The sequence below is a fragment of the Schistocerca piceifrons genome, chromosome 5, assembly GCF_021461385.2.
Source record: "Schistocerca piceifrons isolate TAMUIC-IGC-003096 chromosome 5, iqSchPice1.1, whole genome shotgun sequence".
NCBI classification, from domain to species: Eukaryota; Metazoa; Arthropoda; class Insecta; order Orthoptera; family Acrididae; genus Schistocerca; species Schistocerca piceifrons.
This window is the reverse complement of record NC_060142.1, coordinates 261,350,254-261,375,652: the sequence shown is the minus strand read 5'-3', so window position 1 is coordinate 261,375,652 and position 25,399 is coordinate 261,350,254. Positions and strand designations below refer to the sequence as shown.

Genomic DNA, 25,399 nt, shown 5'->3' with positions numbered 1-25,399 from the left:
GATTTTTAACTAATTAGCTATCAAAGTCTCTCCCTTGCGATATAATTATTTTTCTGGTCAGTCTTCTGTTAATACAGTTTAACCATTTAGAAACATTTCATACATAACTTTGAGTTCCGTGTTTCATTTTGTCCCCTTTGATATGAGGAAAAAAGATGAGAACCCATTGGCTCTAGATTCTGTGTGGGATCTTGTCCTGCTGAATAGCTGATGCATCAGCCTCTGTAGTAGTCATTCATTGGAAGGTCTTAAAGTTAACACACTTATGTGGCAGTTGTTAAAGATGGCTTATGAAACTGACACTGCTACTTCTCATTCAAATCTCATCACAGGGTGTGTGGAGTAAGTAAAATTGGTGTTTATACAACTGCTTTATTACAGTGAACAGACACAGGCTCCATGGGAGCATACCTAAAACCACTTCAAAGTCAGTGTCCATAGCTGAAGATCAAACAACAGAGTATCACAACCAGTTCATAGAGCAAATTCAACAGAAAACCACAGTTCAGTAAGTGGAGGCTGATGCACCATGGTCAAGGTAAACACAGCACTGGCGTGACTAGGTAGTGCAGGCTCTCTTATCACAGAGTTTTCCTGAAATGTGTTGCCTGCCATACCTGTCACTCAGGGTGTTGGTGGCAGCTGTTCAAGTTAGGCCCTCATGGTACCCACAATGTTGAGAGACTCAAAGTAAAGAGTCAATTTTCATCTTCTGCAATGAAAGTGGCCTAGTCTTTTCCTTTCTTTAAGTCAAGTCTAAATTAAATTAAGATTATATCTAAAAACAAAGTTGATGTGACTTACCAAACGAAAGTGGTGGCAGGTCGATAGACACACAAACAAACACAAACATACACACAAAATTCAAGCTTTCACAACAAATGGTTGCTTCTTCAGGAAAGAGGGAAGAAGAGGGAAAGACGAAAGGATGTGGGTTTTAAGGGAGAGGGTAAGGAGTCATTCCAATCCCGGGAGCGGAAAGACTTACCTTAGGGGGAAAAAAGGACAAGTATACACTCGCACACACACACATATCCATCCGCACATACACATTTTTCCCACATGGAATGTTTCCCTCTATTATATTCATATCATTAAATTAATATTATATACTTTTACCATTAGTTTTTAGTACTCCTGATGCCATTCTTTAGTGTTTAAGTGACTTAGTGGCTTAGTTGGTTTTGATTCAGAACTAGCAAATAGGGAACTGAAATTACAGGATGAAGTTGCAAGAAATTGTATGAAAGAGGAAACACAGTTATGAGGAATCAGTTGTACAGCTCAAATGTTGGCGCATCACTGCAGGTGTAATTGTACATGATAGGTCTTGGAGCCACAGTCATGGTGGTGACACACAATTGTAGGCCAGTGATAAGAATCTTTCTTCCTTGTGATTTATAATTTCATGGGAAATGATAAGATTTACAGAAATAAACATTATCATGATTCTACTCAGTGATGAATATGAGAAATGCTGAATGATCATTATTATATCTATCACTTCTTAGTATTTGGAGGAATAATGTTGTAAAATATGGGTACAAAAATGATGTTACTGAATCCAGAGAAAGCCACCAACAATACAAATGGAATATAATATTCAAAATCTTATGGAAAATGAGGATAAAGTACAGAGACAGCTGAATAATGTGTGATATATGTAAAAATCAAGTTAGAGTAGTAACAGTGGAATATGAAAAAGAAAAGTTTGTATTGAAATAGATTCTTTAACTAATGTGTCAAACAAACAACAAAGGAGGGAAGTAATACAGAACAGCAATAAAAATCAAAGTGGAACTCGCAACTGGGAATGACTGATGCATTAACCCTCATCCAACTGTATTACATGTGCCATTGTTTGTGTCTAAATGTTTCTAGTAAGAGGCTGCTTGCACAGCTAATTACCAGAAGAATCCAGTTTGACCATTGATTTTATGTAATTAGAAAAACAAACACAACATGGTCTTAGCCTGCACTAAGTTCATTGTGTAGTATCTCTCCTTGTCATTTAAGTAAAGCCAGCCAGTATCAGTGAAGAGTTGTAGGTCTCCCTTTACCAGATCTTTGCTAGAGACAATCTCTTCAGGAATTAGCAACTCAAATATGTTGAGTCTTTTGGTCTTCAGTGCTTTGCACTGGAAGATTATATGTAGTGGGGTTTCATCTCCTACACCACATAGTTTACACGAAGGGGCTTTTCAGTGTACCCATCACGGATAGATGTTTCTTGAAGTTCCTGTGGCCAGTGATTGAACTTACCATAATTTTAATCTGCCTCCTATTCAAGCCCAAGATTGCAGAACTTCTCTTAAAACATGTTTTTTGATGTCATTAGCTTGCTATGTTTTTGTTTTTGGGTCTCAGTCCAAAGTTCTGTGTTCTGCCTCCTGATACTATACAGTTTAGATTTTGTCATCGCTGTAGTGACAGTCAGGTTGGGTCATTGCCCCTGTCCTGGCTAGCCTATCAGCTTGCCAGCCATACCTGAATGACCACAGACCCACAGCAGGTTTGCCCTAATACTTTCCCTGAGCCTCACAAGGGATTTGTGTTATTCTGCAATGAACTTTGATTTTGTTGCAGGGGGTGATAGAAATTTCAGAGCTGCTGTGCTGTCTGAATGAATGTAGATGCTACTATCCTTGTAGCACCTATGTAGATTGTCCCCGCACACACTCTATTAGCAGATCTCCACCTGGAATGCCATAGCCAGCTTCCCTAGGGAGGAAGCTCCCTTGTACACTTTATACTCTGGCCCCAGCACCTTCACCAGTTTCAGCTCATTGGCAAGCAAGGCTGTGTCTCTTGAATGGTGTCATGGTTCATTATTGCATTGCTCCTTGCTTGCAATTGTTCAATGAAAAGTTTGTTGAAGTATCTGGAAGCTATTAGGTAGTAAGCCAGCAGTTATCTGACCATTCCTATATTTACTACATTCATTATCTACATTAGTGTGAAATTCTGGATATCCTAAAGATTTACAATATTTTTCCAGTTTTCAACCTGGCTGCCCCTGGCTTACCTCTGTTCTACTCAGAAGACGTAATTGGGGCATGTCCAGCATGGTCTCCAGTCTAGCAGTGAATGTGCTACTAATTCTGCCTGTTATGACTAGGCAAAATAAGTTATCATAGGTATTATTTTGTGCCTGTGCCTGTGTGTGTGTGTGTGTGTGTGTGTGTGTGTGTTTTGCACGTTAGGGGCACTCAACGTTCAATGACAAGGTTATCAGCACCTATATGAAAATGAGTAGAAACAAATATGGTGAGAATGTAGAAAATGTGAAAGAAGAAATAAAAAGCAGTCCGAGATAAATTTGCTTGCAACCTCTCACAATCTCACCCATAATCACCCACACAATCACATTAACTCACATCACATAAGACCATGTTAAAAATGGTCAGATGTTATAAAATTGGTAATTAAAACATAGATAAGACAAGAGGAAATCGTAAATAGAATCACAGGAAAATGTGGGTGGCTGATCATTACAGTTTTTTTTTTTTTTTTTTTTTTTTTTGAGTCATCAGTATCCTGACTGGTCTGATGTAGCCTGCCGTGAATTCCTCTCCCGTGCCTACCTTTTCATCTCAGAGTAGCACTTGAAACCTACATGCTCAATTTTCACCAGATGTATTTCTATCTTTGCCTCTCTCTACTGTTTTTATCCTCTATAGCTCTCTTTAGTACAATGAAGGTTATTTCCTGATATCTTAACAGATGTCGTATCATCCTGTCCTTTCTTGTTGGCAGTGTTTTCCATATGTTCCTTTCCTCACTGATTCTGCAGAGAACCTTCTCATTCCTTATCTTATTAGTTCACCTAATTTTCAACATTCTTCTGTAGCACCATATCTCAAACGGTTTGATTCTCTCATTCTGGTGACAAATTAAAAAGTTCATCCTAAAATCATGCTGAACATCACACAAATCCTTAAAAAATTTTAAATAGAGGTCAAATTGGGTGACAAATGAGCTGATGCCCTTTTGTCTGAATACAAAGTACAGTCTATTAAAATGTGCTGTTGGAGTTTCACTGCAAAGTCCTTACATGTCTTCCATACAGTCCCAATCTCTGCTCATGAGATTTCCATATTTTTGAGGCCCTGAAGAAAAAAATTCATAGCCATTGATTTGCTTCAAGTGAAGAGATGCACATATGGGTATGATCATTGCTCTGTAGGCAAATGCAGAAGTGTTTCCATGTGGGTGCTTACTGTCTTGTCTCACAGTGGAATAAATGTACTAACAGTTATGGTGATTATTTTTGAAACAGTAAACAGTTCACTTACATTTTCCATGTGTCGCATTTTCATTTGACTGAACCTTATACATAATTAGTTACAGGTATTTGTACAATGTAATATGCTAAATTATACTATTATATTCTCCTTCAACAGCTTTGAACAGCTGTGCATCAATTATGCAAATGAAAACTTGCAACAGTTCTTTGTGCGACACATATTTAAATTAGAGCAGGAAGAATATACACAAGAAGGAATAAACTGGAAACACATGGAATTTGTGGACAATCAGGAGATCTTGGATCTAATTGGAATGAAACCTATCAATATTATGGCACTCATTGATGAAGAATCTAAATTTCCAAAGGTAAGGCTATTTATATTACAGCTTAAAATACACAGGGGGAAATGCAGTTACAATATTTTTGTAATATATTTTGTTTGAGTGCATAACTTTAGTGATAAGAATATAAAGTTAAACCATATGCATAAATTTCGTAACAGATATTTGATTACATTTCTGTGTGTACTGCAGTCATACATTGTTCCAACATGTGGAAATACAGTGGTTTTTTTTTATGCTTAACTAAGTGGGGCAAGAAATGGATTTTTTAAATGTAATTCTTTACAAATAAAAGAATGAATGAGAACTGACATAATTGTACAGAAACATAACTATAGTTCGATTAAAATTACTTAGTAGTTGATGTCTGCCACTTCCCACTTTGTTTTGTTGCCACATCAGTTGCTGCCTACTGATTGGTTAAGAGAGACACACAAACATGATGAGTCACTTCACAAGTGCTGTTACTTAACATTTAATGTGAAGCAATGTTAGAAGCGGCCTTTGTGAGGCACGACAGGAATGTGATATGCTCTTTCAGTAGCTGCTTTTAAATGAGCAATGACTGAACAGCAGCAGACAAAGCATATTGTAGTCCTGAATTTAAACTAATGTTTTAATGCAACCAAAACCTCATGATGTGCAGTGTGTCCAAAAAATGGCAGTCAACAATCTGTGGCAGAACTATTAATCGTGCTCACTTTGTTCATGGCGATTAAAGCTGACTTCTATGAGTAAACTTAAGATGGAAGAATTTCAGTTGATGCACTAAAAGCAAACTGTATTTATTTCTCACTTTCATTGGTTACCTGAGCTGCTACTGTAACAACCAATGAGCAGTCCTGTTTACAGATTATAGGCGACACTTGCAAATTCCAAATGAAAAAAAAAAAGAATGATAGGAAGAAAAACTAAGAGCAAATTAAAAATACACAATGATAGTATGTTGATGAAAATTTTGTGGCAAAGTATTTGAAATAAAAAAGAATTGCATTTACAGCAATATATTGAACAAAAATAATAAGTCACTTTGATAAGATTTAAAATTTAAAAATAAAAAATTGCAAAACATGCAGCGAGATTTGAATGCACATCCATCATCAGGTATGTATTGTGACCACTACACTACACCACTGTACTGCAACACTGGTACATTTATGACTTTCCAGAACATTTTGCAATGGTGATTTGCTGCCTTAAAAACGTTTGACTTCAAGTCGGAAGATTATCTTATGTAGGTCAATCTATGTGATGACAAAGATTGTACACCAGTATGTGATGCAGAGTCACATCTTGTGCAAAAGGATACAGTAATGTTTGGTTAGTGCTATGCATTACGTTACCATCATTGTGTGTATGCTACGATGTCTGATGAAATGCAAAATAAAAGGGGTGGGCTCAGGAATTGGGTACCAAAATTCCAAATAGATCAAGAAAGAAAGCTGGACAAGCAGTTGGATATTTACTGACTGATTGTTCTGGAAGACTGGCAAGGACAAACAGTTTGGTCATGATGTTGAGAGGTCTGATCGGAGGAAATGTCAACCAACAATTAATTTTTACAGACTGCAGATTATAGGATATGTTTGTTACTTGAGATCATTTTTATTTTCCTTTTATTGTATTGCAAATTGACACATTTTGTGCATATAATTCATTCTTCAAATTAATGTATTTCATAGGAAAGAAAATTAAATTAATAGAAACAGGTGTCATTCCTTGCTGTAGACTTTCACTGAAATTAGATGCTCTCATTGGAACAACTTAGTTAAAATATTGCTTCATTTCTCAGACTTGTCTCTGCCAAAAACTAGTAAAAAATGAAGGTAATCATTTTCTGAGAAACCTAGTGAAAATGCAGGATACTGAAGTGTGGTGTTAGCTACACTTTTAGGGATCTTGTCAAATAGAGCAACTGGTGTTGTATGGTTTGTTAACTTACAAGTAATTTATTAACATCAAATACTCTTTTATCAAATGAAGACAGTGGAAAATGCTTTTTATCAAGTAGAAACATGTACAAGTGCCAACAGAAAATCTCACAAATAATAAAGTTTGTAACCAGGTTTCCTTCATCTGGCATATAAGGCCTAAGTATGAGAGGCTATAAGGCAGTTAAAAAGTATGCATGTAAGTCACATAGTATCTCAGGTTAGTGGAGATGCAGCTATGTAAACCAGGACTGGAATCAACAGTGAAATTTTAGCAACAAATGAGATCTGAAAACCTAAGAATTTAGACCTGAAGAGAGGGAAAATGAGGAGTTTGAGATAAGAGTAGGATACTTAAAAGTGTAAGTGAGACAGAAGTGGCAACAATGTTGAAAAGAGAAAGAAGAAACCAATTGTCATGACACAGAATCCAAGGAAGGAAAAGGCAATGAGTCCACAACAACATCAGAAAACAGCAAATAAATGAACATAGCTACTGGATTAAAAGACAGTTGACAAAATGGAAAAAATATACATTGTGTACTTAAGCTCCTCTCCTGACCAGTCTGTCTGGAGGAAAACAGTGTGGAGTACCTGGATTGTCTTATGAAAAACTTTTTGGTACAGCCAAAAATTTTCTCTTGTTTGTCTCAACCCTCTTTGAGGCATTCCATGTGACAAAATGTTTGGCATCAATATGGTCTTGCAAATCCCGTATTACAAGTGACAGAGAGAACAACAACAGAATTAATGTAAGTTGAAGCCAGGTTGATGGTAAATAATGAAGCACATGTCATAGAGTGAGATTCTACTTGTGGTAGTCAGAAAAACATGGAGAGAGGAAGGATTAAAACTGACTATGTTGTTATTTACAGAAGAATGGAAAAGCTGTTGGAAGTCTGGAGAAATGCAGAAGCAAATAAGGCAATTCTAACCTTAATACATTGGAGCCTAACAGGTTGGCAATCCAGTTAATACTTGGACCCTGATGAAATTTGCTACAATTTACAATTTTTTAGTAAATTTACTAATCCACTTACCTCTTTAGGCAGTATATCAACTTAACCTTCCATCCTTCCTCTTTATGAATATGTATACATTTAGCACAAATAAATTATACAGGGATTTGTAGATATTACTCTAAAGATAATGTTTTTCAGCATTTTTATTTTCCCTGAAGGGCACAAAATTTTTGTAAGTCGTACGGAATGGTAGGCTATTCATTTAAAATCACTTGTCGGCAGGAAATACTAAATGCTTCATTTATAGGTAAAATTTTTTATTGTGAAATGTTTTTTTCCTCATTTTTACAAATTAAAGAACTTCACTCAGGTATGAAATCTTTCAAAACACTTGTGAACATGAAGGCCTGTGTAACATGGCCTACAGTAGTATCTGGTCTCTCTGCTCCCTACCTTTCCTGAGATTTCCCTTTTTCCCAACAGATCTTGCATCTTCTAGCTGTGTTTGGTTTCTTTCTGTTGGTGGCAGTTTCTCAGGAAAATGACATGCTGTGAGTCTGTTTGCACTTGCAACTCAAGATACTGAATGTATGTCTTTATTTAGTTCTGCTCCTCCTTTTTGAACCAATTGCTTTGCTAATTTATAGAGAAAAATGTGCTAATGTACACTTTTTTGATATTTTTATATTGTGAATAATGTTGGCATTCACTGCTGCCCTCATAAAAATATGGAAGAAAATCTTTGTTCACCATTTTCCAGTCTTTCGTTGGAAGGGATAGTAACCATCAGCTGGTTTCCTCTGTCAACACGTGTTTTAGACAAGTTGTAGTCTAGTACAACGTGTAGCTTTTCCACCTCAACATATCCACACCTGGATTTTACACTCATATGTGAAGCAGTCATCTTATGCTATGTTGGCAACATGTGTACATCATATTTATCTTTCCATTTCAAGCAGAAAAGGTGTCCTTTACAATGAAATGTCATTTCTCCTTTCTTTAGTTATCAATTTATTAGGTCTTTAGGCAGATCTGTCCTGTTCTTCATCACAGTTCCAACTCCCAATGTATTTCTTTCCCATAGTTCTTCAAGGATGCAGGACTTCACATGTATTTTTCCCAAATACGAGGAACATAGCCTCAGCAGCAGGGATTTGACAGAATTGTCAACATTTTCTTTTCCTCCAGTATAAACTTCAGCATTTCACATGTAATCTGTTTGAGCATCACTTACGACACACAGTTTTATTCCATATTTCTCTGGTTTTTATTTCATATAAACATAGAATCCAATTCTTCCTTAAAAAGGACATATTGCTTCATCCACAGTCATATTTCATGATGGATAAAAGACTTTGTGCATCTTTATGTGAAAAAGTCCCAAACATGTGTTATTTTATACAGAGGGTCATGGCCTGGTTCTTGTAGAGGTATCCATAGCACATTATTGTTTACATGCAGCATCCTGAATATGGAAAAAAATCTGTCTCATGACTTTAGCTGAGAAGCAAATGATGAAGTAAGCACAGGGTCTTCAGACCAATAATCCCTAAGTTTAGGTTTCTTTACAACGCACATATGCAAAACAATTACAAAAACTTGATATACTTCATGTATCCTCACTGGTCTCCATTTCTTCCATAAAGATTTTGGTTTGATCCTTTTCTGACAGCAAAGTTCAGAAATAATATCATTAGCATATATATTTGTCTCTGACTTTACTTTTAGAAACATACTGTGATCAAAAAATTGCAACAAACAGTCTGGTTCTGTTGATATTGTATCAACAGGAACCTGAATTCCACTCTTTTCTTCAAACACAGGTAATTGAGTGACTGCATCAAAATGACAACATTCATTATGAAGGGCAGGCTGTTGAACTAAACGACAAACCTGACTATTAGAAACTTGTGCATTAGCTTCTTCATGCTCACTACCATTGTTTCTATAAGCAATACAGGTTTTGCTCTCCAGCTCACATGAGTCATTGTTGTTTTCTGAAAAATTGCCAATGTTGTTCTAAAGATCGTCAAGTTTTGAGCAATTATTCAAGAGTTCTTAAATCTCTGAATTTGACAAGTGATATCTGGTAGCCATATTCACTATTTATATGTTTTTACACGTGGGAAGGATGCACACAATAGCACAACATGGCAGCTGATAAAGAACAAAACAACCTTCAACGATATTCCAAGCACCCATGCAGTTCACATAACACTGGTACCATTCATGAGAGACTGGCATGTGCTAGCCATCAACAATGCACTTATGACAAGCAAAATAATTAGTCACACCACTTACAAATGTAAAACACGTGCTTAAGTCACAAATAAATAAGTCGGAAGTGAGGAAGGTATGACATACGTCTGTCGGAATTTATGGTTGAAACACAGTGAACGTATCTAGTACATCCATCAGCTCCAATGTGTTAATGCTTATTTCAAAAGAAAGGCAAACCTTTGTTTACAGCATTTATAAATTTAGAGAAAGCTTTTAACAATGTCCTCTGGAATATGATCTTTGAAATTTTGGTGGTAACAGGAATAAAATACAAGCAGCAAAAGGTTATCTACAACTTATACAAAAACCAGAGTGGCACTACCATAGCTGAAGGACATGAAGGAGAAAAAGTAGTTGAGAAGTTTGTGAGACAGGGTTGTAGCCCACCCTGAGTGTAGCGATGTCAACCACTATGCCACTCTGCATGCAGCGCAGCTTGTGTCATTGCTCCCTCTCTTGAAGAAACAGTGACCTGCTGTTTCAGAAGTTCTCATTGAAGCAAACTGTAGCAATCTGGATCAAGATCTTGTCAATGGTCCTCTGTATGGTGGCACTGGCTATCCTTACATTCTGTTCATGTTGGTATTTCCTCTTCACTATGATAAGCATCAAAGTTGACCCCTTCTGTCAAAGCTTTGCAATTGTCTAATGGGGCTTTAGTTCCCATGAAACTCCAGTCACTGATCTGTGCCTCTGGACTGTAGTAGGGCTTCTTACAGAGGACACAGATGAGGTTTCTGCACTTTTATCTTCTTGATGAAGTATCATTATTCTTGACCTCATATGTTATGTCCAAAAAAGAACAGAGGATATGATATGGTCCAAAGTAGCACATTACTAACTCTCACTTTTCTCACAGGCATAAAAATCCATACCAAGTCTCTTGAGCTGTACGTAACTAACTGGTGCTTGGCATTATAGCACTCACTGTCTATCTCCTGGGCATGCAGTGTCTGTATGTGAACTTGCTGCCTTGCTTGTTCAGTCCTAGTGATGAGGTTCTTCGTGTAATTATCCTGAGGGTTGCCTAGTTGAAACTGGAACAGTGTTTCTATTGTTGTTTCAGCCTTGCAACCTTGGAACAGGGAGAATATTGTGAATCCTGTCATGTTATGCTTTGCTGTGTTGTATGTGAGTGTCATGATGGCAGTGCTGTTCCCCAGTCTCCCTGTTTGACATCAGTGTATTTTAAGAGTGAATCTGCTAACATCTTATTAAAGCAATCTGTGACAGTATTTGTCTGTGGGCGGTATGCAGTTGTCATCCTGTGGGTGGCTTTGCAACTTGAAATTACCTCTGGTACTAGTCTCAACTATGAAACTTCTCCTCAGTTGGAGATCATCACATCGGGTGCTCTGCACTTCAAAATGACACTGTCTGCAAGGAACTTTCCAATTTCTGGAGCTTTGGCAGACTGCACAGCTTCAGTGACAGCATAATGAGTGAGGTAGTCAGTCCAGATCCATCAATTCTCATTTGTCATCTTCAGAAACCTCTCCAAGAGGTGTGTTCCAGTTCAGTGGAATGTCACTGCCGCAGGCAAACTGAGTACCAGATGCTCCAGAGGTAACTGCAACATGTGCATCCAACCCTGGCATTTCTTACAGTGGCACACATAGTGTTCCATGAGCCAGTAGAGACCTGGCCAGTGGTACCTGTGTCTGATGAAAATGCTCCAGGATTGCTACTTGCATATGAACTAGGATGATGAGCAACCATTTCTGCCCCATTGGATCATAGTTCCTCTTATACAGTGTTCTGTTTGTTACTTGGAATCCTCCTTTGGTTGGTTCCTCATTCTTCAAGGTTTTTATGGTTTTTGGCAATGATGGATCTTCTGTCTGTTCAACAGCAATGGCATTTAATGCAGTGGGGACTGAGATTTATCCATGCTGCTGTGTTTAACCAAAGGATTCCTTAAAAGACAGTCAGCATCCTTGTGTTTGCATCTGTTTCTGTATACTATGGTTACATCATACACCTGAAACCTCAGTGCCCATCTTTCCAATCAATCCAACAGAGCCTTCAGACTTGTCAGCCAGCATAGGGAATGGCACTCTATCACTGCGGTGAATGCTTTGCCAAATAAATATGGTCAGAACTTGTTGATGGACCAAATAACTGCAAAGCACTCTTTCTTAGTTGTACAGTAAGTCACCTCGAACTTTGAATTGTGAGCTATTTCCTTTTAAGCACTTCTCTGAAGCTGCACTAAAACTGAATCTACCCATAACTGCTAACATGGTTTACAATGCCTCCTGGACTACCCCTTGCCTAGTTGGCGACAGTCTGTATGAATTCTGGCTAAGTGGTGGATGATTCCCAGCATTGTTACAGTGTTTTACAATAGGCCAATAGGCTGCTTGGCCTGTCCCCCCCCCCCCCCCCCCCCTTCCCCTGGAATCTGGATTTGGAAGCAAATCGACATTGTTCTTCAGTTCTATTGGCAGTTTGATAGCTTCCTTCCCTGTGTTTTGGTATTGGAGCACAATTCTTCGCTGATAACACTAAGCTGCCCTTCCAGGACTGCTTTGGCTGTTCCTGCACATGTTCCTTTTGGGATACATTGTGGCTGCTCATGACAGTCAGTGATCCAAGGTTCGCTTTGACCACCTACAATACTTGTGAGCACTGCTGGCCTGTAGACTTATTTTGCAACCCTAAGTAGCCTTTTGTAATAAATGAAAAACTTCACAATATTACTGATGATCTTGACTGAAGACTGATGCTAGAGGTTGAAAATACCACTTCAGTTGTAAATTTCTTTTATTATTGTGACTGGTTTTGGGCTCTCATAAGGCCATCCTCAGTTGTCGCAACTGTGCTGTGGCCCCGAGCACCGCGGTGAATATGTACTAGGTTTGGTTTGCTAACTATGAGCACAGAACTCCCTGTTCTGTTTGTCAGTTTGACATAAATAAAATTTCCTGACATCTTGCTGACTGTTGTCCATGGAGATTTTACATCTGTGGTGGCCTCACTACCATAGATGATTGGCTTGCTTAGATGTCGACAGCTAGTCGAGTGGCTGATATCTATGTGTGGGGATGGATAATGGCTATGGTGTGTTGGAGAGTGACCTCGCTATGGTAATGGGCTTCATCCCACAGGTTGACTAATATTGTCTGCATTTGACTGGTATGAATAGACCTGCTGTCATGGTTGAAGTCTGGCAGCATCTTAATTGTCAAAAACTCTCTCTCTTGTCAAAAACTCTCCCTCTTTTTTCTGCAGTAGCTTACATTGTCCAGGGCATCCACAGTGAAAGCACACCAGCGTGTGTCCTCCAAATGACTGTTCTTCTTTGAGGTGCTATACTTGGTGTAGGAGTTGGTATTATTTGCGTTGGTCAAATGCTGGTTGTCATTTGATGGCTGTGGCATAAGTCCAAGTTGGCCAAGTCCATTCTTCCTGGTGTGACCAGCTGATGGTGGAGACTGGTACTAAAGATCAATACATCTCTTTGTCATCAGTCTCTATTATGTCCTGACATATCATGTAAACATTCATGACTACTCCAGTCTGACAGTTCTAGTTGCCTTAAAATTCTGTATTTCTTTTCTCACTACCTGGCATAAGAGATGTGAGGCTGTGCTAGTCTTCCACTACTGCTACAGGGATCTCATTTGAGAGTCAGTCATACTCCTTGCATCCAAGTGTTTACTCAATGTGCTGGCACCACTTTGTGAATTTCTAGGTTGTTGCAAAATCCTTTCCAGAAGAGCTTTTGTTCATGTCTTACGAACTCCTTTCATCAGGTGTAATGTTTCGTCAGCTTCTATCATGTTTGGATTTAATATGTGGTATAAGGCCAAAACATCCTGTTTGTAGGTCTGTATCTTTCCCCCATTATGCTAGGTCCTTTTCTTCAGTTGTTCTTCCGCTAAGTGGACTTGCTGCTTGTTGTTGCCAAATGTTTTCTTCACTTCAGCACTGAATTTATCCCAGCTATTGATCTGTTTGTTTTTGTTCTTGAACCACTGCTGGGCTGTGCCATCCAAGTAAAAACATCAATTTGTGGAACACATTATGTCATCCCATTTGTTTATTTGGTGACTCAGTAAAATCCTTTGTTGGCTCCTGACTAGCATCTACGGAAAACACTGATGGATGCCTGATATGAAGCTGACCTACTGGTGGCTTGAAATAAATTGTTGAATATACAGACCACGAGAATGATATATTGCTTACATTCCAGTTCCTGTCCCTGTAGGAGACAGCTTGTACATTGCCTAATTGGAGCCATGGTGATATGAATGTTTTGAAGTACCTGGCATCTCCATCAAATAGAGTCATATCATAACCACACTCAAGTCAAAATCCGAAAGCAGGGCCATCAGTGAAATACGGTACTTATCACTTAATGCATGTTTGTTATGAACACCAGTGTACAGCCAGAACAGAACTGACCTCCTGGATAGAGAGTGCAGGTTTTTAAACTAACATTGAATATTTTAGAAAGCTTGTATTAATACAGGCATTGAATATCCCAGAATATACAAACATTACAAATATGAGATATTTCAAGAACATTCCAGAAATGATAAATACTAAATAAGAAGTAAATATTTAAACTGGCAACCTGTAGCACATCAGCCAATGACACTGACTGCTGTGCCACACTGCATGCATGACAGATTGCAGCAATGTGATTTGTTGCTCATGTTATAGCCACCTCTCACAAAATTAATATGGCTATCATAAACAAGAAGGTTAGCATGCAGTTGAAGTGAATCGTCACTGATTTTGCAGCATTAGTATATTTGAGTGAGAGAATGACTATATGAAAAATTGATGATTACTTAATTTTGACAGCACTGTCTAGGGGACATATCTTCTATGAAATTCTGTTAAGAATTGTCCAGGTTGTGATTTTGAGATTAAAATAATTTGTGCATATTTGCTTTTGACACAAGGTTCCATTTCCATATTAGTTACAGTCAAAACACTTGTGTCAACTGAACCATGACTCAGAACAGATTATTTATGAAACTGGTTTTATTTGAGAATGAGATTTTCACTCTGCAGCGGAGTGTGCGCTGATATGAAACTTCCTGGCAGATTAAAACTGTGTGCCCGACTGAGACTCGAACTCGGGACCTTTGCCATTCGAGGCAAGTGCTCTACCAACTGAGCTACCGCAGCACGACTCACGCCCGGTACTCACAGCCTTACTTCTGCCTGGTTTTATTTGTTTCTGTGTTTAAATTAACAGTGTATGTACCAGTATGACTAATTCTTTAAAGTTTCCATAATCTTGGATTCAAAACATACTGTACATTCTTATCAATATAAAAAATGATAAAGGAGTAATAGTTACTGAAATGCATATTAATAAACCAAGCTCTCTTACAGAAACCAAGAAACACAGAAAGGTGTTCAAAAGAGTGTCAGAAACACTAGCAGATTGGTAGATTCAATTTGGAGTTGAGAGCATCTAGTTTAGATTGTTACAACGTCAAGGGAGAAATACCAATCACTTCAGTAATAACTGGCACCAAAAGTCAGAGACTCAAAATATTTCCTTATAATGAAATTTCATGTTTCATGTGTATAATCTTAAAATAATGTATCTTATCTTGTGATTACGCTAGAATAATTTATAGTACTATTGTTATTGCTATTAAGCTGACAACCTTAAATTAAAAAAACAGATCAGAAGCAGAAGTAGTAGTAGCAGCAGCAGCAATAGTAATAGTAATAGTGGTGATTTATTGATCTACCACAGGCATTGGATTGAATCGAAATCAGATATTGATATAATTCCTTTAGCTCCCATGGTGACATAGGGCATCCAGAAGAACTCGTCATCAATCTTTCTCTTTGGCCACTACCCTCAGGTTCGACCAGTTCTTGCCAAATCTCCTTACTTACCATACTACTCTCCTCATCCATGTACCCCTGGGTCTGCCTCTCTTCCTTGTTCCCTGAGGATTCCATTCCAATGCCTTCTTCTTGATTGCACCATCTGGCTTTCTCAGTGTGCACCCTAGCATCTCCACTTTCTCTCACATATCTGGTCTTCTGTATGTATCTGATTTGTTTTCCTGCAGAGCTCCTCATTGCGTTTTTTCTGAATACTAGATATTCATGATGCACTGTAGACACCTCTTAATAAAGCGCTGTAACTGTGATGTTTTCTTCTTGTCTGCTTCCCAACTTCCACTGGGACACAGGATGGCAGCCTTGACATTTGTATTAAACTTTTAATTTTTATTTTGCATGTGATGCTTCTGTTTCAGCATACTGGACACAATTGTGTGAAGGAAGCATTTGCCTTATTTAAGTGGTTCTTCATGTCTTCTCCAGCTCCACCATCTTCTGTCACCATCCTGCCCACATACAAGAATGAGTTGACATTCTCTACATGTTGCTCCCTTAAAAACAGAGGCTCTTCCATGTTCCTAGAATTTACTATCATTTCCGTTTTTACCTATATCTACCTAGAGGCCAGCAGTCTCTGCTTCTTTTTTCAAAGATTTTAATTTATCTTCATATCTGTCAGCCTTTGAGCTAATAAAACTATGTTGTCTGTGAAGTTCAAAACCTCCAGAGGTTAGTGGATTCCCCACTGAATTCCTCTTCTCCAAAAACTTAAAGAGACAATTATCTAGATGTTGGGGAGAACAGCCTGGGAATTAAGACATATCACAAGAAAGAAGGACCTCTAATAACACTTGAAATAAAATTAACTGTAGGAAAGAACTGAAACAAAAGTTACATCTTTGTAAGACAAGAGCACAGAAGATGAAGAGTGTGCTGAGGCAAACAAAAGACTGGGAAAAGAAGAGATAAAAGGAAATGGACAGATGAGCAGGCATGGTTAGCAGAAGCTGCAGGACAAGAGAATATTATGGGTCTGTACAATATCATCCAATGGCTGTCAATGAAGAACTTAAGACATGAAGGACCAGTTAAGAGCAAAGATGCCATGATGATTACAACCCAACAGGCACAACTGACAAATGTGGGAGGAGCATTTCAACAAATTATTAAATTGTGTAGACAACTGTGAGGAACACATGAGAAATCTTCCAGAGGAAGTCAAAGATGATCAAGATATAAATCTGCTGTGTCCCACAATATACAAAATTAGTTTGCTTTGAGAAGCCCAAAAATACAATAGCTCCAGGCCTAGACAACATAGCACTGGAATTCATAAAAACTGATGTAGAAATTACTGTTAAAATGCTGCCCTACCCCCATTGTTGAAGCCTATTTGGCTAAAAGAGAAATCCCTAAAAGAGTGGAAAAAGTGTTTGGTAGCTCGCAAAACTCAAATACTGCTGTGTTGAAATGCATGCTAATATGACAAGGCTAGTATGGCCCTGCACCATTTGTAAAATTCTAAGACGTCTATTTTTTTACCTTTGCACACGTCATTACTACTGTCATTACCATGACACACAAAATGAGCAAAATAATTAAACGTTGTCAAATTTAGACTGCATGTCTATCTCAGGCATGGATCATTGTGTATGAAATTACCCATCTCCATTCTGAAATGAAAGTCTCTTAAATATACATAATGTTGATGCAACACTTGTACTAGTTCAGAACTCCTTCGGGAAATTTTCATATGATGTGCAAAGGTTTTTTGCTCCATGTAAAATGTTTTAGTTAGTTCAGTTATGCATTCATGTTCACTGATCCTAGTAGATGTTGATAGATTCTCATCCTGTGGAAAGACTCCAAGAAATCACCTTAATAAGCCACTCCATTTATTTATACATTAAAATTATCAAAAAATTTGATTTTTTTTTTCTTTTCTTGTTTGCTTACTACTTCTTTTTTGTGTTTGTTTCAGGGAACTGATAAAACCATGTTAAATAAAGTGCACAGAAATCATGGCAGTGACAAATATTTTCTCAAACCTATTTCAGAACATGAACAAGTATTTGGTTTGAACCATTTTGCAGGGACTGTGTATTATGATGTTAATGGTGAGTGTAGATTATCACATTCTGTTAACATAATGCATTTATAGTATCTCTTATTAATACTCTGTATGTTGATTAACAGTTAAAATGTGCTGTTTGCAGTTAAAAAATAAAAATAAAAAGTTATTTAGAAGAGAAACTCATATGGATCCTTATCGTAGTCTATTTGTGCTAGAGAATGACTTATTAGTTTTTTCATAATACAGTGACTCTGTTCTCCCAAATCTGGTAAGTTTTGAGCAAGTAATAATTTGCTCTAGTTTCAGCCTGAGTTCCTCTAGCCACACCATTCCGCAAGCAGCAGTCAAGTCCCACAAAGACAAATTCTGGTTTTAGGACTTTCTGGAATTCTGATTCACTGTACAGTGTACACTAGGACTTGTTTGCAACAACAGAGGTTAACTCTAAAGCAAGCTTGTTCAGGAGGCATAACTGTGTCAATGTGTTTGTATGTTCTGCTGTATGTAACAGTTTTGAGCAGTTTGTAACATATACTCAGGAGTGCTGTTGGGCAATAACTTTCTAGGCCATTACTGGTTTTCCCTGTGTTTAGTATGTCAGTAATTTTGGATGTTTTAAAGCATAACTTAGACATCTATGATGGGATTGGTTCATGTATACCTGATGAAGACTTATGCTCACATGAGAGTGAAGTGTCATTTTTTGTGAAAAATGTAGTTTTAATGCTTCTATTACATAATGATCTCACTGTGTAGCTGATTTTGCAAAACATACAAAGTCTATGAAAATATTAATTGGTTGATGGTGTACTTCTGGGTGTACAGCTGAATTTTTTCCATTTTATGTACAATAATTCAATGTCTGACCTAGTCATCTTCTTCAGGTCTGCGAGTTTTGCTGTTGTGTGTACTCATTGTTTGGACCAGACTGTGAACTCCTGTTGATCTTGTGCCACCATTTATAGCTAGTTTCGCCTCCCAGTGGCCACTACACCCTTTGATGTTCTGATATTCCATGTATCACACATTCTTTCAGCATTTGCCAGCTCTGATGGTTGTAAAGGCCAGTGAAATCTTAATAAAGTGAGTGCCAGACCCCAAACATTGTGTAAATTTAAACTTCTCTCCATGTTATTAGGTTTTCCAGTGCCTCTATTTTGATAAACTCCTTAATTATGCTATCCCAAAAACTTTGCACCTTGATACTGGTCTCATCATATTTCATTTCATGATTACGTTTGAAGCAGTGCTCAGCAACAGCTAATTTGCTTAGTTGCGTTCATTGGATATGTCACTGATGTTCCTTTTCTCTCTCATTGACTGTTCTAATAGGCTATCACATCTAAGACATGCCAAATTTGCATCAAATGCATGTAGATTGAAATAAAGGTGTCATAAAACCTAATAAACAGGGATTAAAGTTTCCATTTAAATAAGGCCTGGAGTTCAGTACTCAATTTATGAAGATCTTGTCATCTGAGAGCAAACATGTTATCCCATAGACAACACAAATGTCCCTCTTAAGAATGTACCAAGATAAGTTCCTGGGAAATCAGAAAAACATCACCCACTGTACAAGTAGCATTTCAAATAACATCTATTGAAAAGCACTGGTCAACAACAAACTAATGCCCAAGCTGAGGTAGTGTAGCAACACACGCAGACTCAGGCCAGACAGTTTCCCATCACTGATAAATGTTGTGCTGCCAGTAGTGAGCTGTGTTTTTTGAATGGAGAATGTCACCATTGATTCTAGTATGATCTCAGCGTTAAAACTGTCCAATGGAGACACCAAGTCACTTCCATCTTTAGCTGAAGAGTACAGATGATACCTATTAGTTTTGTGTCATTTACACTACAACAGGTGGTGACAGTATTAATATTTCTGAAGTCTAATGGTGATGGCAGTAGAAACTGAAGGAGCCATGTCAGTGTGAGCAATTGGAGATATTGCATTGGTGTTGGTTGGGCCACCAAGAAACTAGCTGTCAGTGCAGTAGTACCATAGGTGGTTGCAGTGGTGATGGCAGAGTCAGCAATGTTACCAGTGGATACAGTGGTTGGGACCACTCCAGGTGTGACAGACACAGTAGAGGCAGAGGTGGCAATGATGGTTGTAATGGAAAGAGTAGTAGCTGTGGCAGTGGCTATGTATATTGTGTGACAAGTCACAAAGCTTGGATAAAATCTTAAACATGTTACTGCCCTTGCCTATGTACTCTAGACTATTGCCAGCTCTGCATCTGTGGGCATCTCTTCCATGCCAGAATGAACCTTTATTCTGCAATGGAGTGTGTCTTTTTGAAACTTTGTGGCTGTTTAAAATTGTATATGGGATTTGGTTTGATTCAAGAACTGTGTCTTTCATGTGTGATGGTTTTACCAACTGAGCTATTCTGACCTGTTCCATGATGTTCCCTCACAATGATAATTCTTCCAGTACTTATCTCTTACTTTACAAACTGAAGATGTGAAGACAAGTTGTGAGTTGTACTTGGATAGCTCACCAGGTAAGAGCATATTCTGCAAAAGGGAAGGTTCTTGTATTGAGCCTTCCTCTAGCACACTGTTTGGAAGGTTCTTGTATTGAGCCTTCCTCTAGCACATTGTTATAAACTGACAGGAAATTTCATTTCACCTGTGACCATCCACATAAGTTGCTTACAGGTCATGATCACCAGTTCAGCTTTGCCATTGACTTTGGGTGGAATGGTGTCACCATAGAGTGTTGTTTGGCTTTTCAATCATAGTAGAACCATTTGAATAACAGAAATAAGACTTGACACCACTGTCACAATTGTTTGTCATTGGCTTCTATATCCAAGAACTTGGTTAGTCTCCTGAGGATGGCCTAAGTGTTGGTGGACAACATATTTACAAATTATAGGCAGTTGGGAACAATGTCCACCCCTGAAACCAAATTTATGTAAAGGATGGGCTTGTGGAGACCATGCACACACCATCCCATAGTTTAAGGGCTGTTGACCAGGGGGCAAAACTCTGTGGAGGTGAGGACTGGTTTTTTGTATGCATTTACCACATCATGGATCATGTGTTCCATGTCCCTATTGATCTATAACCAACATACGTGTTGCTAAACAAGATCCTTCATGAAGCTCATCTCCCACTGGCTCAGGTGCAGGCATTCCAAAATTGTACTTTGTAGATATTGTAGATTGATCTGACAGTACACTTTTTAATTTGGTGCTCAGCATGATGATGTCAACTATTAGTAAAAGGTGGTGAAGTACCATAAATAATGTCTTACGTCTCATGCAATGAGATGTTTGCATCCTTTAACATACCCAGAATGAGTGCAGAGTACCACAATGCATGATGCCATGATAAACACCAAGTGTTGTAACCAGTAAGCAAAGAGTGTGAAAGATATTTCACGGACAATTACAGACTTACCTGAGTGTGACAGTACAAAAAAGTCACAAATGAAACACAATGAGCATAAGCCTAGTCAACAAGAATTTGGGCTGAAGCTAGCATGTGACTAAGGTTAGAGTCCACAAAGTTGCATCAGGAAACCTATGGTACCAAAGGCACTGCCCAGTTTGTGTGACACTCCCACCGCTTACAGCTGAGTTGTGGATCACTTTGACTCTCAACTGCGAACAACTCCTTATCCAACTAACAAGAGTGTGGTGATGGTACCAAATCCCTCACCCTCTTTATGAGGCATGTAGGGCAGAAAATGCCTCAACCTCTGCCACGGTCATGGAGTCAATGGATAAATGGCAACAGAGATCTCCATCAGCAGTTCTGCCTAAGAGCACTCTGCTTGGACACTGGGACATCAGGGGCAATGCTGGGGGCAGTGACAGGCTGATTTTCCACCAGAGACTAATGGCAGAGAATCGATGAGTAGGGTTGATACTGTCTGCAGGTTGAGTCATAGATGAAGGGAGGTGCTCTAGTTCCATCAGATACTCACTTGGCAAGCAATTCTTCTGGGTGAGGGGTGTCTTCTGGAAAGGGTGCAATTGTGATGTGAGCTAAACATGGGTGGCTGTGGGTGTCACTGGGTGCTGGAAATGAGGGTTCAGTGGTCCCTCTCACCTGTGCTAAGGCCCCCTGTGTGCCATAGCTTGCGGTACTCAGTTTGACATAGGTGTAATTCATTCACAAGGTGTGTCAGATGCTGCTGACTCTCTGTTACAATATAAAGTTGTTGTGCTTTATTTCCCATCACAGTTCCTTGCAGCCAGCTGGATGGCTGCAGAAACATGTGTGCCCAGATGGCTGATACCATGGGACAGACTGCATGAGGCATGGGATGTGACAGCTCAAACATACCACCTTGCTGATGACTGTGTAGTGCCTCTGCCAGACTTCATCTACATCTGCATCTACATACATACTCTGCAATCCACCATACGGTGCATGGCAGAGGGTACCTCATACCACAACTAGTATCTTCTCTCCCTGTTCCACTCCCAAACAGAACGAGGGAAAAATGACTGGCTATATGCCTGTGTATGAGCCCCACTCTCTCTTATCTTATCTTTGTGGTCTTTCCATGAAATATAAGTTGGCGGCAGTAAAATTGTACCGCAGTCGGCCTCAAATGCTGGTTCTCTAAATTTCCTCAGTAGTGATTCACAAAAAGAACACCTCCTTTCCTCAAGAGACTCCCACCCTAGTTTCTGAAGCATTTCCGTAACACTCGCATGATGTTCAAACCTACCAGTAACAAATCTAGCAGCCCGCCTCTGAATTGTTTCTATGTCCTCCCTCAATCCGACCTGATAGGGGTCCCAAACACTCAAGCAGTACTCAAGAATAGGTCGTATTAGTGTTTTATAAGCGGTCTCCTTTACAGATGAACCACATCTTCCCAAAATTCTACCAACGAGCCAAAGACGACTATCCGCCTTCCCCACAACTGCTATTACATGCTTGTCCCACTTCATATTGCTCTGCAATGTTACGCCCAAATATTTAATCGACGTGACTGTGTCAAGTGCTACACTACTAATGGAGTATTCAAACATTACAGGATTCTTTTTCCTATTCATCTCCATTAATTTACATTTATCTGTATTTAGAGTTAGCTGCCATTCTTTACACCAATCACAAATCCTGTCCAAGTCATCTTCTATCCTCCTACAGTCACTCAACGACGACACCTTCCCGTACACCTTTTGATTAGGGTTGCTTGAGACAACACAAGAAACTTGGACAGGGCATCCTATTAAAGCACTGCTGAGACTGTTTTAAGTGAGACTTGAATGTACTGACCAACTGCTCAACCTCTGCATTTGATGGCAGATGGGAAGGTGTGGTGGTCAAGTGCTGAATCCATTTTGGCAGCAGAATATCACAAAATCCTCAGATACCAACTGGCAACAATTTTCAGAGACCAGGGAGTGCTGTGCTCCCTCAATAGCAAAAATGGCAGCTAGGGTGCGAATTGAAGTGTGTGAGCAACATGTGGGAAATTACACAAGGTGTCCATCACTAGCAGCTACATGGCCCCTAAGAAGGGATGAGCAAAGTCTAAATGAACACGTTCACATGGGTGCTTTGGCATGGGCATGGAGAAAATTTTTGTGATGGGGCACACGCTGAACAGGTATGCACGTCAAGCTCAATGACATAATCAATTGCTGGCCAATAGACATGTCGCTGGACCATTGCTTTCATGTGAAATATCCCCCAGTGGGATGCAAGTAACATCTGTAGTATGTATTGTTGCACAGACAGTGGGACAACACTGCAGCAATTCTGATCTTCTGTAGCTAGCAATAATACACTTTCTACAATGTTAAACCTATCAACACATGAAAATGTTCTGACTATACCTGCTAGACTGTTGTAATTGTTCTGCACAGGAGTGTATCTTCACTCATGGTTGCTGTGACTTCCCATGCTGTCATTGGAAATTCGTTGAGGGTGCCCTGAAGATTCTGTTATAGTGTAAAACAAATTGTATCCTACTTGTCAAAATCACATTCAGGGATGCACTGGTAACCGATACAAGGCATCTGCATTCACATGCTCGGAGGTAGGCTGGTAGTGAGTGTCATAATAATAACTACTGAGAAATAAGCCCCAATGCTGTAAATGCTTTGCTGTTATGGTGTGGAGGACCAAATAGAGAGATGAACATCTTATGCTCTGTAAGTAGGTGGAACTTAGTACCATACAACAAAACATGGAACTAACTTTCTCACACCATATATGATGGTGACTAGCTGCTTCTCGATCTGGGAGTAGTTTCGCCATGTGCCGACAAAGCCATTGAGGCAAATGCAGTAGGCTACTATGAGCCATCAGGACTTTTATGAGAGAGAATGGCACCAATGCTAAACTGCAACACACCTGTGGCCAGATTTAAAGGTTTACAGGAAGTGAGCATTGCCAAATAGGGAATGCAGTGGAGGTGTTGCTTTAATTTTGGTAATTACAACTGACATGTCTCCAACCACTTGAACTTTACTCCTTTCTTCCAAATCGCATTTGATGGATGACAGAGTTGCGCATCACATAGAATCAATTTCATTAAGTTATTTACCTACCATAAAAACAATAGCAACTACCGAATGTCCTTAGGAACTGGCAATTTGTTGATTGCTGCAACATGCTCTACTATTGGAAATATGTTGTCCTTACTTAACATGTGCCCTAAGTACTGCATTTGAGACAGAGACTTCTGGGTGGCAAAATTGTGAAAAATTATTCTTGAACTATTTCCCATTGTATTATTTGAATTAATTTCTTTGTCTTCTAACTACTTCCAATGAATTTTTGCTGAATAGTATAACAGTTTGCATGTATTGTCTGAGCTTTATCAAGTTTACATTCACTGTGGGTATATGAGTCCAACTCATACAAACTAGCAGCTCATTTCATGAACACAATTTTTGTAGACATTCTTCTTTGCTGATTTTCGATTTCTTCTTTTCTGAGAGGCTGCTTCAGCATCTGTGCAGTGTTCCATGGCATACGTGATGTGATGTGAAAACATTTGCTGGTAAACTCAAACTGCTGCATTTTGCCAAAGAGTACATCAAACAACAATACAACACAAACAAAATATCAGCTCTAACATAGCATATCCTATGTAAAACTCCAGGCCTGTGTGCCATCTGAAACCTATGGTAAGGCATAATATTAACAAATGACATGATTACTTATTAATATATGGCAATATTGGCACTAAGAACTTTGTCTTCTGAACTTTAAGAGAAAAATGCCAATTACACAAAACTCTCATACACTCAAGGAGCAAAAAAACTTCCTTTCTCAAGCATGCAGTGCAGCTCATTGTCTAATCTGCTTGCAGATTTTACAAATGCTTTTCTCTGGTGGAGCCAGTTACTCAAATGTCATCCATATAGTTGATGCTTTGTGTATTGATTGTGCGCTAAAAATTGCCACAAAGTTAAACATTGCCATTGGGTTTCTGGATCATGACCAGTGACTCCAGCCCAAGACTCTCTCACATGTCAAGTTCCACCTTCACCTTATCTTGCATAGCATACGGCATGTGTTGGATTAGACAGAACTTAGGAACTGCTGACAGTTTCACTGTAACATGTACCTCAAAATTGGTGGCTGTACCCAGAGCCTTACCAAAAAGTAGGTTGAATGACTGCTGCAATGCCTCCAAGTTCTGAAATGGCATGATCTGAGAGACAAGATTAATTTTATCAACTACTTCAGTTTCACAAATAGCAAAAACATCAAGTCTGAAAATATTTTCTGTCAACTGTGAATTTACT

At 38.8% G+C, this 25,399-nt stretch overlaps 1 protein-coding gene across 1 annotated transcript in view; it reads left to right on the top strand.

Moving 5' to 3' along the window:
* The window catches only part of LOC124798932 (myosin-VIIa-like), a 393,313-nt gene that overhangs the window by 72,606 nt on the left and 295,308 nt on the right, over window positions 1-25,399 (top strand). The window contains exons 11-12 of the mRNA XM_047262466.1: window positions 4,404-4,614; window positions 17,571-17,706. Coding sequence (XP_047118422.1) covers window positions 4,404-4,614; window positions 17,571-17,706 — 347 coding nt within the window. The remainder of the gene's footprint in view (window positions 1-4,403; window positions 4,615-17,570; window positions 17,707-25,399) is intronic.